The following is a 15,000-nucleotide window of genomic DNA, read 5'->3' as shown; positions in this document are numbered from 1 at the left end:
CACGTTACTAGCTATTGGAAAGTTAGTTTGCCTGGGGTTTCTGAAAGTTACGTTCCTGCATGTCTTGTTTTGCTACATTTTTTTTTTTTTTTTTTTTTTTTTTTCAAAATATTCAGGGCTGAAAACGTCTCAAATATCCAGCATGCTGATCTGACCTAACGATTCTACTGATCAAGGAGAGATAATATAAGCTGGAAGGTGTATTGCAACTTGTTCAAGGTTAATATATACGAATGTGTACTTTGCTAGGAATTTCACCGAGAATTCCCTGAACGGCCGTACCTTACCTGAATAAACACTGATGAGAGAGAGAGAGAGAGAGAGAGAGAGAGAGAGAGAGAGAGAGAGAGAGAGAGAGAGAGAGAGAGAGAGACGCTATACTCATAAAGGGGAAAAAAAGAAAAAAATGAATAGAAGAAACATTTGCCTAATGAGTTAGCAGGGAATGAGAAAACCAAATAAGCTATAGATAAGTAATAGTTATTTCTTCCTCTTACCAGTCTCATTAATTACAGCGACCCTTCTTGTTTACAACTGACAACCCAGACTTCCCCTCCCCTGTCTGGTACTCATATTCCATGGCTACAGATGAATATTTATGGCGTTTTCTGGCAATCCTGTGATCTCTTGTGTTCGTGTGTTTAGTTTCTATCATACGATGCTTCCGAAGTATGAAATATACGGAATATTTGGCTCTGCTCCACCGCGTCTCTCTCTCCGGTCAGCACACCGTCCTGCCAAAATTTGAGTTTCCAGTATGATTAATTGATTGAATTTATATAGCAATAGTTAGTCCAGCTTATTTCACACACATAACGCGTAAATAATGCTAATTCTTGCAAGGATACCTCCAAAAATTTTCTGTTACTCATTTTCATTATGGTCCTTTAATATATCCCTTGTAATTATTGATAATTAATTACAGGACTTTTCACTGAGACTCCGTCAGACACTTAACATGGATCAAGCAAAGACTTGTGCTGCAGAGTGCACTGTAAGAAGCATGGCAAGATACTTGCCAGAAGGAAATTTTCACCGCTATTACACTTTTCCGTGAATTGAGTGCACCTTTCTCTTCCTTTATACTATAGCTAGCGTTTCTTTGATACCATAGCTAGTTTTCTTTTGATACATGCACTAGCTAGTTTTGTCTTGGTGCAATAGCTAGCTTTCCTTTGGTACGGTAGTTATAATATACCGGTAGAACAGTGATGTAAATTACACAGTATATATATATATATATATATATATATATATATATATATATATATATATATATATATATATATATATATATATATATATATATATATATATATATATATATATATATATATATATATATATATATATATAGTCGAGACTTAATTTGTTGTTCAAAGTTAATTCTTACTCACTTGTTCATCATTGTCACGGAAGTGTTTTATTCCTTGTTTCTTTAAATTAATCAAACAAATATCAAATGAGGTAGAAACTGCATTTGATTGAAGCATGTGATTGAAAATATCTGGCTGGATTATTATTATTATTATTGTTATTTATTTATTTATTTATTTTTTTTTTTTATTTTTTTTTTTTTTGCGAGTCCTAGGGAAGTTTTCTTTTCTTTCTTTCTTTTTTTATAATCTTTGCTTCTTACAATGAACATTTATCAAGCGAATATCAAATAAGCTGATGTGTACATTGTAAGAAACATGTGATCTTAAATTACTAAGATTTATTTATTTATTTATTTATTTTAATTAATTAATTTATTTATTTATTTATCTATTTATTTATTCATTTATTTTTTTGACAGGTTTTCTTTGTTAGGGTTTTTTTTTTCATAGTCTTTGGTTCTTGATTAACCAATTAGATGTCAAATAAGTTGGAGCGTACGTTGTAAGAAATACGTGACAGCAATACTTGGCTAGGGTAGTTTTTCCCCGGGAACCCTTACTAGGGAAGTTTTCACCACGAGTGTGGCTTCAGTTGAGTTGGTCCCTAGGGCTGGAAGTGTTCCCAGTGTCAGTCTACCGCCCGTGTGAGGGACGTGCGGGGTCCTCATCATGCATCCCACTGCGCATGAAACGCTGAGTTCCCTGCAGTTCTCCAAGGTAAGCAGTGTGCACGACTTACTGGGAGTGTCAAGGGATCGAAAGAAGTGCGGCAGGAAGAGGAATTTGAGTGGGAAGAGTGAATGTCGGTGAAGCGAAGCAGGGAGAGGGGACGTGGGAAGCCATCTGCTGCCCGCCCTTCTCTCCGTAGCATTTTACAACACTCATGATTCATAACTTTAGCTTGTCGTGCTTGCTTTGCCATTCATATTTATTATTCGTATGTACTGACATGAAAAAGTAGTTGGAGTGTGTTTTACCATTACTTTCTCACCTACTACTGTGTGCTGTTACAGATACCATTATAGCACATGATTCATAACTCGTTCTCTTCACCCTGTCATTCTTATTTAACGTTTTTAGGTACTATTATAAGGAACTGGAGGGATGGATCTTAGTATTACTGCTATTGTTACTACTGCTGCTTGAATAACTACAAATATACAGCCAATGATTCATAACTCGTCCAATTAACTCTGCCGTGCCTTTTTATGGATGCTGGTTACCAATGCACATGTCGTCATTACTGCAACTGCCTCCTAACCACTTCAGCTACTACATATTCATAACTCGTGTTTCGCATTCTCTACCACTGCAATATTAGGATTAGTTCCATCGCGTAAAAGTGAGAGTGCGTTTCACAGCTAGTACTGCCACAAATACTGTATTAACCTCATTGCAACCAGGGATGATTCACAACACGGTACAGATTTGCAGTCATTCCATTTTAGGGGGTTAGATTTACGTGGTTCTTACTTGGTGGGCTTCCCAAACTCTAACCAACCCAGGAGGGGGTCCACGGAATCCACACACTGCTGATACGCCTGTCCAAGTTATTAAGAATGTACAGAACAAATAAAACACTAACATGTAATGGCTGGAAAGTGTATCATAGCCACTAAAAGAGATAGACAGAAGAATATCCAGCGAGACATGGTGAGGGGGAGTGAGGATAGTTATAGATGCAAGTTGCTGGATTAGTAATAACCATATAGCAGATCTCCAAGGTGACAACTTGAAGCTGGTGTATCAGATAAAAGTGGCAGCATTACTTAATAATAGTAAAACTCACACTACAGTTGTGTGCATGCCATTGTTAGGAAGTTGAAACATGTCTTGCCACTACTTCTGTTACTATTAGGTACTTCTTTGGCCAAAACTACTGGTTACTGCTACTACTGCTACTTAAATGAAAAATCTTACATAACATAGGCAATGATAAATATGTTGTTTCCCAAAAGACAACCAACAATTAGGAAGAAACTAATTGTACAAACTTAATGTAATTGAAATAAGGTAAATTATTGGTAAATTGCATAATAACCCAACTTTCCATGTGGTTGTGCATTTGTAATAGTGGTGTCCATGTTTTATTCCCAAACAAGCTAATGATTTCGTCTTTCTAAGGCTTTTTGGTATTATCAGAGAAAGAGAGGTGTACCCAAACCTGTAATCTTATCATGAGCATTAATGTTTTGTTCCTACATAAGCAAGTTGATGGATGTGTCTTGTTTTCTGTGGTGTGGCTTGAGCCATTATAATATCTCGATTAGTGATGTTGACATTTAGTTCTTCAGCAAGTTGATGAATGTGCTTCTCAGCAGTATTATCAGAAATAGAGAGGATATGTGGCTGGAGCTGTTGTCATATTATCTGGAGCGTGAAGGGGAGCGGATGGCCGACTTCCTGTGCCCTGCCTGCACTGGTTGTGGCTGGTGATTAGTGAACCAGTTGTATAATGTTAAAGCATAATATTTGGTGTTCTTCAGTGGCCCCAGTGGTAATTTTTTATCTGTGTGGCTTCCCAGATTCCAGGGAGATAATTCTTTGTTTGGTATGCATATTTTCATTAGTGGGCCTGCATTGATTGGCAAGTGATCCAGGAATTTCACTGAACATGGTTAGTATGTATTGCTTCATATTTTGAAAGTGTCTTAGTATGTATTGCTTCATATTTTGAAAGTGTCTTGACAGGCCAGTGCATTTCTTCACATTATGATAGGACAAGTGTATATATAAACTCTTCTAAACATTAAATAAACACATACTGCAACCAGGTGTTGAGAGCTGAACACAATTTTGTATGTTGATGGAACCTGCTTTTACTTTGAAGTTCAAGTTGTAAAAATGTTAACTTTTAAATTTGATTTGTAAAAATTGTTACTGCACCAGTTAGGTCATTCTTATTTGTATGAAACTCCCTTATTTCAATAATATTATGAAAACTAGAAGAAAATTGTAGGATAATGTTGTAGTAGTGAAAAGTCAGGAAGTAGTACATTACTAGGATAAGTTTACTTTCCAAGAATCAAAGTGTTGTAATAAATTCCAAATGAGGCTTGTACTTCCTACTTTTCTTCTTTTATCCCTTTATTAGCCTTTTTTTTTTTTTTTTTTTTTGTCTCCTTGTCCCTCTCAGTTCCTGCCGGAGTATCTTGAATATGCCGAGCGTATCCGCAAGACCCTTTACTATGGGCGGCTGCCATCCACTGACCGCCCATCTTTACCCTTCACAAGTGAGTACATTATTACTTTGTGTATCTCAGTATTTCTTTTGTTGTACCATTGATTGACTGCAAATTAAACTTGAATCTAACACTTTTCTTGGAATCTTTCATGTCAATATTTTGTCTGAGAGGTAATTGTTTTTCATTGTAAAGAAGTTAATGGGGATGCTCCTGACACTTGTTCTTTTTTTCCATTATTTAAATGTTTTTGTTGATCACACTTTTATGGTATTTTTGGCACTCAAATGATATATGGTTTAAGTATTTATCATCTTAATCTCTTTTTAAACATAATAGGCATGTCAGTGGAAAAGTTCAGTGAGATATGCCGCCAGGATGGACTAGAGAAGCTGGACACACGTTATGCCTCCTCGGTGTGTTATGATGCATGTGTCACCCCTTGCTCCCTCATTGTGGCATTACTCTACCTGGACCGTCTGCGCACTCAGAACCCTGATTACCTGGCCAACACCTCTCCCTCACAGGTGTTCCTAGTGGCAACGGTGAGTGTTCCATCTGACAGAGAGAGAGAGAAATGTTTTGTCATATTTTTTTCAGCTTTTGTAATTAGGAGTATTGTAACTTGGTCATGTAATTCAGTCTTTCTTAACTGAGATAAACCACAAAACTTTTCCTATTTCTTACTGTAGGGAACAGCAACATTTATGGTCTGGCCATTTTGAATTGAGCGTTTAGGTGTTGTCCTTTCTGGGGATTCCCAAGTTTGTGTCGCTGCCACACCTATACCAAGACATACCTCATGTCAGGTACTTCCTACCTCAAAATTAGATGGTGTTGTAGTATATATACACTGTGATGGTCTAAAAAGTGTAATATGTTTTTTAATGATATATATATATATATATATAATATTTTTTTTATTTTTTTTATCATTTTATTTATTTATTTATTTATTTATTTATTTATTTATTTATTTATTTATTTGTTTATTTTTTTTACAAACCACAATACTTGGCAACATTTCCTCCAGGCATTCTCACATTTCCATGGGTGACTGAGTGAGGTCACATGGTCATCCTCCATGGTCACTTCCTTTTGCGCCACCAGCCAGAATAGAAGCTACTTCTCCCACTTGCTCTCATCACCACAGCCAAGAAAAAGAGCTTGCTTTCTCAATAAATAAGTATTTTTGGAAGAAAAGGCTAATAGAGGGTCATTACTTAACCCCTCAAGAGCTGTTGCCCGAACACCAAAAGCCACAAACATGCCTTGACTTTTACCTCAATGGTGGTGTGGAAAAAAGTTGCAAGTGAAGAATAAAAATATATCATAGTTTAAAGGAAATATATCTAAAAGGAAACTTATCACATTTAAACGAAATTCACAACTTGACTGACTGACAAGTAGATTTTTCTCAAGTTTTAATGATTCATAGGTAAATATAGATCTCTGATAGAAATAAATTTGCATGAAATTTAGATTGTATATACAGAGAGAGAGAGAGAGAGAGAGAGAGAGAGAGAGAGAGAGAGAGAGAGAGAGAGAGAGAGAGAGAGAGAGAGAGAGAGAGAGGTGGCGTGTGGGGAGTGAGGTTATCAGTGACACAGGCTCTAATCTGATAATTACCCTGTACAAGGTTTGGCAGTGCTGTAGGCCAGGGAATCCCCTGAAAGGACAACTCCTTAAAGCTCAATTCAAAATGGTCAGACCATAGTCATGATTTTCCTCTTACCTCATGTTTATAACTACTTTCCTTACATTGTAGAACATGAACACTGATAAAGATCACAATATATGATAAAGGTAAAAACAACTGAAAGCTTCATAAAGAGGTACAGTAACTTTAGTCCAACATAAGAATGCTAATTCAAGTTTCTCTGTTCCTAACTGTGCCATTTTCCTCAGATGGTTGCCAGCAAGTACCTGTATGATGATGGTGAGGAAGATGAGGTGTTTAATGACGAGTGGGCCACCTCAGCCGCCTTGTCCCTGGCCGACCTCAATCAGGCAGAGCGGGAGTTCCTTATTGCCATTGTGAGTCCATGTTACCACTGAGAACATGGCTGATGGCTGTGACTTGGAAGGGTGGAGGGATTCAACTTTAGTTATCAGTAATCTTTCCATTATTATTTATTCTTCATTCATTTCCATCAAGATGCTCAGATTGTGGCTTAGAATGGTAGAGGGATTCAACTTCAGTTGTCATTTATGATTTCATTATTATTTGTTCTTTATATACTTATTTGTATACCTTGCTATTTGTAATGACAGGACAGGGAGGGCCGAGTAGAAATCATTGAGAAGACAGGACTTACTTGTTCTCTCTCTCTCTCTCTCTCTCTCTCTCTCTCTCTCTCTCTCTCTCTCTCTCTCTCTCTCTCTCTCTCTCTCTCTCTCTCTCTCTCTCTCTCTCTCTCTCTCTCTCTCTCTCTCTCTCTCTCTCTCTCTCTCTCTTGGAGTTTAATACCGTAATTGCTTTATGTAAATGTAGCAATTAAAATACCAGTGTAGAATTTGGCAACATTGGAAAGAACATGAGGAAGTAGAAAATGGTTATAAGATATTGGCAGTTTTCTTTCACATAGTGCCATTACTTCAATGTTCACTGAAAGATTTCTCCTACTCTTTTAGGACTGGAACCTCTTTGTTGATGCTGATGCTTTCCTGAGTGTGTTTGAACGAGTAGAAGCTGAGGTGTCTTGGCGTGAAGGTGTGAAGAGAGGCTACTTCACCTATACAGATTTGCTGTCTCTCACCCAGACTCTGCCTTCATCCTCTTGCACCACTGTTTTGAATCTGGTGAGTGCCTCTTGCTCTTGTTCATAACTCATGAATTGCTGAGTAGGAAAGGTGGTAGGGTAATTGGTTAGAGCAGGGATATTATGCATCCTCTTACTCTTCACATATAGGTCTTCCTCAGAGAAAACCTATAGGTGAGACATCAGAGCATAGTACTCTTACTTCTCGCCGTGTTTCTCTATCTACCTTTCTCATTCATTTGTCTCACGTTTTGTGCAGTATGAATTGTGGTTATTAATGTGGTTATTACTTGTGGGAAGAAGGGAATTATGACAATTTTAGGACATTATGATCATATGTCAGTACATTTCATATTTCCATGTGTAGTATTGACAATTTGCCATCTAATTAAAGTAGTGAAGTCATAGAATGAGTCTTATAATATTGACTAATGATATGTGAAGGACTATTCAGTACTGAGTGGCCATAACAAGTTATATTCAGGCATTCAGGTTGTATTCATCATTTACCCATTCATTTTGTTTAAATTTTATCTCATTGATGTTATGTATATCTTTTACTTTTCATTTTATTGCAGTTGAACCAAGTGTTGGCTGTTTGCATCGTTGGCTACACAGCTGCTATGGTGAGTGTGGTTGCTGGCACTGTCTTGGCCCAGGAATGCAGTCAGCAGATCAACACAATGATGCAACACCTCACCTCCCTTGATGCTACCTCAGTGCCCAACAACACTCTTGCACCTTGCCCCGAGGAGCCCCTGGCAGAGTCTCTCCCCAGCATCATTGTCGACTCCCTCCACTCCTTGGCAGGTCTGCAGCTGATGTTCACTGTCACAAGAATGCATCAAGCTGTTGTTAAAGGGTTATATGTCACAGAGATTAATCTGAAGATCATTTTAGTTTCTCTTTAGATTCCACAAAGCTCTTATTTCCTTCTGTGTATTTTTTATTACTCATTCAAGGTACTTAGTTTCAGTCAGTTATTATTAAACTACTATCTTTTATCAGTTTCCATTCCTTGTTAAGATTGTATCACTTGGTTTTACTTGTAATAATATTCCATCTCTCAGTTGCTTCTTTCCTCATCCTTGTGTAAGTTAAAATATCACAAAAGTACTATTATCCCTATCCTTTGCAGATGCCAATGAGAGCCTTGTGCAGGACAGCGATAACAGTATTCCAAACCTTCCCGGCCTGCCTTCTCGTGCCCTCACCACCCTCACTACCTCCATCCTGTTGGCCATGTCTTCCCCCAGCAGTACCCTTGAGCCCCATCACTGGAAGGGCCGGTCACATCATCCATCTCCCCAGGGCCAAGTCAGGCAGGAGAGACATTCCAAGGAGCTTGGGGGGGAGGGGAAGGAGGTGGAGTGTGACCCTGCAGGCATACACTTGCCCTTCACCACTGGATCGTATTGGCTTCCCTCAAGCTATATCTGCAGATCAGGCCACATTATGAGTCACTTCTCCCTGGACTCCATCAACTTTGACCTTGGACCAAAAGATGAACTTGTCAATGGACAGAAGGAGGACTGGGTGTACTCCAATCCATGGGTCATCCCTTGGTTGTCATGGCATGGTGCTCCAGTGTACAGCATGATTCAGAACTTCTCTGGAATTGGAGCTCCAAATCTGCAAAGCTACAAGAGGAATGAGATCAGTTGGGTGGATCAATTGGCCTTGATGTCTACCTCACTGATAGATCTGGTATCAGAACTGACTCCTGGCACAATTAGCTTGTCATTGCCCCAAACACCCATGCTCTCTGCTGCTGCTGCTTCTGTGGCTCATTCTGGTCCAGAACCTGTGCCTTGGGTGATGTAATATCTTGAGAAGATTATAGGGTGCCAAGACTTGCTGAAAAAAGTGAACAGCCATTAGTAAGAGTTCCAAGATACATTATTATAGCAACCAGTAACCTTCTTGTCACTGCACAAAGACTTTTATCTTTGTGAATGTTTTATGGCTTCTGAGGTAGATGGGATACCTGTTTGGCTGAAACTTTTGTATGATGATAGATTTGTCCTGAAACTCAGTATTGTAAGGTTTCTCCAAGCTGTGTTTTACCAACACAGCTTGGTGGGCTTCTTGGGATGCTGTTTATTGCCACAGTGTGTCCTTCCATTTGGCTGTCCCACAGTCTTGGTTCTGTTTGAATAAGATGTTACCATTTGGAGGGATATGTTAAATTTTGTTATCCTGGATGTGAGCAATTTAGGTGGTGGTCATTCAAAATGGTGTTTATTGATCTTTTGGAAAATGGAATATTGGTGAAACACACATTTTAATAACCATGTATATATAAAAATACTAAATGCAGCCCTGAGGTGATATGTTGATTACTAACAATGGATTTAACAATGTTAGATAATAACTTCATGTACCCATCACATATCAACTGCTGTTAACAGAATAATTATATAGATTAGCAGGTTCAGTGTAACCTTGTTGGTCAGACTGCTTATTGGATTGATCATCAGCTTTCCATCTACCTTAAAAAAAAGAGGCCAGTAGTGATATACAAGTGATAAAAAAAGGATGCACGATTATTTGTTACCTACAAGAAGGTTACAAGGTACTCGTAAAGTACCTTGGACTCCAGCTGCAGGCTGTCTTGCTCAGGTGTAAGATGAGCATGCCAAGAGGAGGCGTATTAGTTGGACCTTCAGGAAATAAAATTCTAGAGGATGTTACCATTTTAAGATCATATTGAACCTGTTAATGTTCTTTACCTACTGATGTATTTTGAATAACAAAAGTATTCAGTTACACATAAGTGACCATTTTTGTTAACTACAGAAATGCTAATAAACTAATCACCTTATATGTACTTTTTTAACAGATGCCTTTGTCTTGTAATGTTTAGTGTAGTACTAATGGGGAAGACTCTCTCTCTCTCTCTCTCTCTCTCTCTCTCTCTCTCTCTCTCTCTCTCTCTCTCTCTCTCTCTCTCTCTCTCTCTCTCTCTCTCTCTCTCTCTCAGAAGAAGAAGAAGAAGAAGAACAGGAAACTGAGGAAAGCTGCAGGAAACCATTAGAGCTACACATGGAAGTTCCTGCATGAAACATACCTACCTATTTCCACTTATCCTCATCTATATAATCTTGAAGCCCCTTAGTGACTATGCACCAATAACCTGACTACTGAGTCTGTTCCATTCATCTACCACTATTTAAGAATTTTATTTTAGCTATCAAGCTTGAACTCATTATTTCTTGTCCTACCCTGATTGCTGACCCTGAGGATTTTGCTTGTTATCCTTGTTATATTCCTCATGGCCCAGACCTTTTTTTTTTTTTTTCATTTTTATGTAAGAAGAGTACTGGTCTAGGGCAACAAAACGAAAAAAAAAAAAAGGCTTGCTGAGGTACAGTTCCTAAATAACGGTAAAAAAGGATCATCCAGAATTGGAGGATGTTTTGAAACCTCTTGAAAGAGTCAAGTTATAGGATGGAGAAAATATAAAAGGAGGCAGGGAGTTCCAGGGTTTACCAGAAAAAGAGATGAATGATTGAGAACACTGATAAATTCTTACATTGGACCTCTATCAGATCCTTTTTTGATTCACTCCTCTCTAAGGCCGGCCACACACGTGCAGTTAAAACTGTCAGTTTGGACTGTTCAGTTATAACTGACAGTTTTAACTGACGTGTGTGGGACCATCAGTCTCAGTTCAACAGAACTGCGCAGTTCGACTGAAGGAAATAGAAAAGTTAAAAGTTATAACTGTCAACTGTGGCTGTTTGACTGAGAACTGAGCGTGTGTGGGGCTTAACTGCGCAGTCCTCAGTTGACTTTCAGATTGGACGGAAACACCATGTGACGGAAACACTTTACTTTTGGTAACGTTTCGTACAAAGTACTTCCTCAGAAGTACTCTGTACGAAACGTTACCAAAAGTAAAGTGTTTCCCTCACATGTTGCTTCCTGTCCATTCCGTCTTAACTTATTTGTTTGACTTTCAGATCTCATAGTGTTTCTTTTCTTTCAGTGATCCAAAACAGTAATTATGTCTAGAAAGGAGAATCAAACCATTGCAGACTTTATAGAAATTTATAAAGATGAACCTTGTCTGTGGAAGATTAAATCTGAAGATTATCACGATCGAACTAAATACTTTGAAAATCTTTTGCTTCATCACTTATTTCTCTCAGTAATTGAACATCAGAAGATTTATTTCGCCTCAGCAACCACTTCTTGCACCACTGTTTGCGCTTCTTAGTGTTTTTTTTTCCTATTTTCTTGTGCCATTACTAGTAATACCCCGAGCGCTGCTAGATCGTCCTCCTCGGAATCCATGGTTAAACTGAACGATTCAACTGTACGTCTGTGGACTTGTCAGTTGACAGTTAAAACTGTCAGTTATAACTGAACAGTCCAAACACAGTTTTAACTGCACGTGTGTGGCCGAATCGAATCGATTCAATTCATGGAGAATCATTTGACTCGAGTCATTTTGAATCGGTATAGTTCCAACCGACTGAATCTGAATCTGAATCTGATTCGATTCGCTTGGTGTAAACGCAGCCTTTTTTAACACATCATTCAGTACCAAGGCAGCCTTCGAGGAGTATGGACGTCTTTGCTGTTGCAGAAATAGCATTGTTGCTGTGGCTGAGAAAGCGTAGACGGAGGCGGAGGCAACGAATATGGGTGCATCCAATAAGTTCTAGAAGACCTGAATTTGGGAGCTTTGGACATTTGTTCCCAGATTTGGTCAATAATCCGGAGAAGTTTTATGACTTCTTTAGGATGACCACAGAACAATTTAAGATGTTGGTTGAGTTGATGGGACCCTCCATCAAGAAGCAGAATACCAATTACCGTCTTGCAATTCGACCTGAAGAAAGACTGGCCATTTTCCTAAGGTAAGTGTATTATTTAAAATAATTCCACTAATAGATTGATCGAGTGTTTAAGGTAGCTGTAAATTATATAAAAAATATAGACATGCTTTATGTCTGGTTATGGATACATTTCATTTCTGTAGCAATATCAGTCCATAATGCAGCAATTACATCACGATTACGGTGCATAGGATCACTAGGATCATAAACAGCACCTCGTTCTTGCACTAAACTGATGAGGAGTTCCACATGCATGATGCTTCCTGCTCGGCTGACTCGCCTTGACTGATGAAAAATTGGGACCGCGCGCATCAGTGATTCTGAATCGCCATGAATCTCCATGATTTGAATTGACTCGATTCGCTTGGTGTAAACGATTCCATTGAATTTAACGTGGCGAATCATGACGAATCATGAATTGGGATGATTCTCCATGAATTGAATCGATTCGATTCGTTTGGTGTAAACGCAGCCTAAGGAATGTGAAATTAAAAGCTTCAGTCTTTTTTGTGAGGAATATTTTTTCATCTCTTGTATCTTTTTAGCTATTTTCCCTTGTACTAATTCTAACAGGCCTATATGTATTTTCTTTTTATAATGTGGAGACCAGAACTGCACAGTATAATCTGGATGAGGTCTGACCGGCGCCAAATGTAACTTTAGCATTGTGGACTATTTTTAACACTCCTAAAGACGAATCGTAATACCCAATCAGCATTATTTCTGGCCTCTGTGCATTGCTTTCTCTGACAGAGATCCAAAGTAACAAATTCCAGTAAAATTAACTCTGATGTAGAGCGATCTATTCGACAGGCGACAGCCCGTCACGCAACCATTATCTTATCCAGTTTAACATTATCACATTCATCCTATGCTCCCTAATTTTGTCATATGCCTTACTCAGATTGGTATATCATGCCATAACTATGCCATTATCTGTTGCCTCATACACTTTGCCATAAAAAAAATAACAAGTTCGTGAGGCATGACTAAATCCTCTATGGCCGTTAATTCGACATTAATATTGTATCCCGTTTCTTAAAGATGAAAGATGGGCACTACGAGAACACTCGCTTGCCTCCACGTCATGATTTCCCAAGGATATTAAGTTAAAATTAATAATACTCTCTCTCTCTCTCTCTCTCTCTCTCTCTCTCTCTCTCTCTCTCTCTCTCTCTCTCTCTCTCTCTCTCTCTCTCTCTCTCTTATAAACTTTTATTTCTTGTAAGATATTAATTGTACATTTTCATATAAATACCATTAAGCATCTATTTATTTATTTATTTTGTTTATTTATTTATTTCCACTTTCATGTATGATCTAGCAAATAAGTAACATTCTAGTATCTCACGATAATCAGCAATGTTACTTCATCAACTCAATGCAATGTAAAACCAAGCAGCCCTACGCACGTGCTCTTAATCCCTCCAAACTAAACTGGTGAAGCACATGGAACACACGCGTGTAGTTGTACCTTTCCGCGTTGATGAGATTTGCAAACGTGTTTCTGGAATCCGAACAACTTCCGTTTTTGTCGCCTCACCACTGTGCATCCCTCACTATGAACCTGCAGTGTGAACACTAGCACGTACGCAACGCAGTGACAAGGCAGGAAGTTCCAGTAAGTTTCTTTCGGGAAGCATTCAATGAAATTGTAGCAGGTGATGCCACGTGCATGGGATAAAAACTAATAATAATAACGATAATAAATAAATAAATAAATAAGTCAAAATTATATATATATATATATATATATATATATATATATATATATATATATATATATATATATATATATATATATATATATATATATATATATATATATATATAAGGGTATGTATGTGCGGGGAAGTGCTTTACATTGACCTTGGATCTTGGAGAACCACTTAACTGTTTCAGGTAAAGTATCCATCGTTTTATTATACGCCATATTATGACCTCTTGTCTCTTTATTCAAGTTTCAGTCATTCCACTCTCAAACACCGAATTTTCATGACTGTTTTCAACAACCTCTAGGAGAAATAACTAAGGTTTTCAAGGGTATTTCCAATATGCTGATAATTTAACACAAATTCTGCATCATTTACGGGAAAACAGAATGAGGACATGATTATTATTTTTTATAGCCTCTTGAAAACGATCCTCGCGAGAGCCTTAAAGTCTCGAGCTTGAAATTACAATTAAGCCAGATCCAACACAATCTGCATTTTTCATCGTTAATTTTTGGCATCTCTTACACGTTTATTACCTGTCATTATCCTATTTGCTCACTCTTCATAAATATATTTATGAAGCGTGCACAAATAGGTGTTAGATTATAATACCTTTAGTTTATACCTCAGACTATCAAGAGCGTTGCTTGAACCCCATACAACTATTTAAAATTTCAAGGTAAAAAAAAAAAAACACATTTTTGTTCCCACATGCATATTTTACAAGGTGGAAATAGAGTAAAAAGCATTCACTACAAGCAACATAATCACTCTGCCTTTCTCATCCTTATTCATTTTTCCACCGCCAAATTAAGAAGTTTGCTTCACGAGGCAGCGGCAGCCCTTCAAGTGCATCCAGTGAGGAAGGTTTCTCGTTGCGTCTCCTCGACCTTCATGGCAAACACCAGTAGATTCCAAGCTAAGCAAAAATAAAAAAAAAGATTGAATGTTTATCCCCCCCCCCCTCTCTCTCTCTCTCTCTCTCTCTCTCTCTCTCTCTCTCTCTCTCTCTCTCTCTCTCTCTCTCTCTCTCTCTCTCTCTCTCTCTCTGAGATAAACAGTGTAGAGTCAATAGGAGCTTTCCATTGAAAGAAGATTAAACACATTTTGTGAAC

General features: G+C 38.0%; 2 protein-coding genes across 3 annotated transcripts in view; both read left to right on the top strand.

Moving 5' to 3' along the window:
- Positions 1-1,936: 1,936 nt before the first annotated feature.
- Positions 1,937-10,147, top strand: LOC135102842 (protein CNPPD1-like). 2 transcript variants are annotated; one of them, XM_064008412.1, is made up of 8 exons: positions 2,009-2,096; positions 3,905-3,996; positions 4,516-4,612; positions 4,901-5,106; positions 6,470-6,598; positions 7,196-7,363; positions 7,902-8,133; positions 8,462-10,147. In XM_064008412.1, the coding sequence occupies exons 2-8, from the start codon at positions 3,994-3,996 to the stop codon at positions 9,145-9,147; spliced, it is 1,521 nt and encodes a 506-aa protein (XP_063864482.1). In that variant the 5' UTR covers positions 2,009-2,096; positions 3,905-3,993; the 3' UTR covers positions 9,148-10,147. The 2 variants fall into 2 exon arrangements, with proteins under 2 accessions (XP_063864481.1, XP_063864482.1); XM_064008411.1 differs by lacking the exon at positions 3,905-3,996 and having other exon boundaries at positions 1,937-2,096.
- A 1,722-nt stretch (positions 10,148-11,869) lies between these two features.
- Positions 11,870-15,000, top strand: part of LOC135102839 (protein lin-9 homolog) — a 26,662-nt gene continuing 23,531 nt past the window's right edge. Inside the window, exon 1 of the mRNA XM_064008406.1 lies at positions 11,870-12,191. The gene's annotated coding sequence lies outside the window, so the exon portion shown is untranslated. The remainder of the gene's footprint in view (positions 12,192-15,000) is intronic.

This window comes from Scylla paramamosain, chromosome 8, assembly GCF_035594125.1.
Source record: "Scylla paramamosain isolate STU-SP2022 chromosome 8, ASM3559412v1, whole genome shotgun sequence".
NCBI classification, from domain to species: Eukaryota; Metazoa; Arthropoda; class Malacostraca; order Decapoda; family Portunidae; genus Scylla; species Scylla paramamosain.
This window is presented reverse-complemented; position numbering and strand designations above follow the sequence as displayed.

Excerpts from the sequence above, each read along its gene's own strand:
- LOC135102842 (XM_064008411.1), top strand. The coding sequence starts at position 2,049 with ATGCATCCCACTGCGCATGAAACGCTGAGTTCCCTGCAGTTCTCCAAG. Across the intron at positions 2,097-4,515 it reads GTTCCCTGCAGTTCTCCAAG|TTCCTGCCGGAGTATCTTGA; the intron begins GTAAGCAGTGTG and ends TGTCCCTCTCAG. Across the intron at positions 5,107-6,469 it reads AGGTGTTCCTAGTGGCAACG|ATGGTTGCCAGCAAGTACCT; the intron begins GTGAGTGTTCCA and ends CATTTTCCTCAG.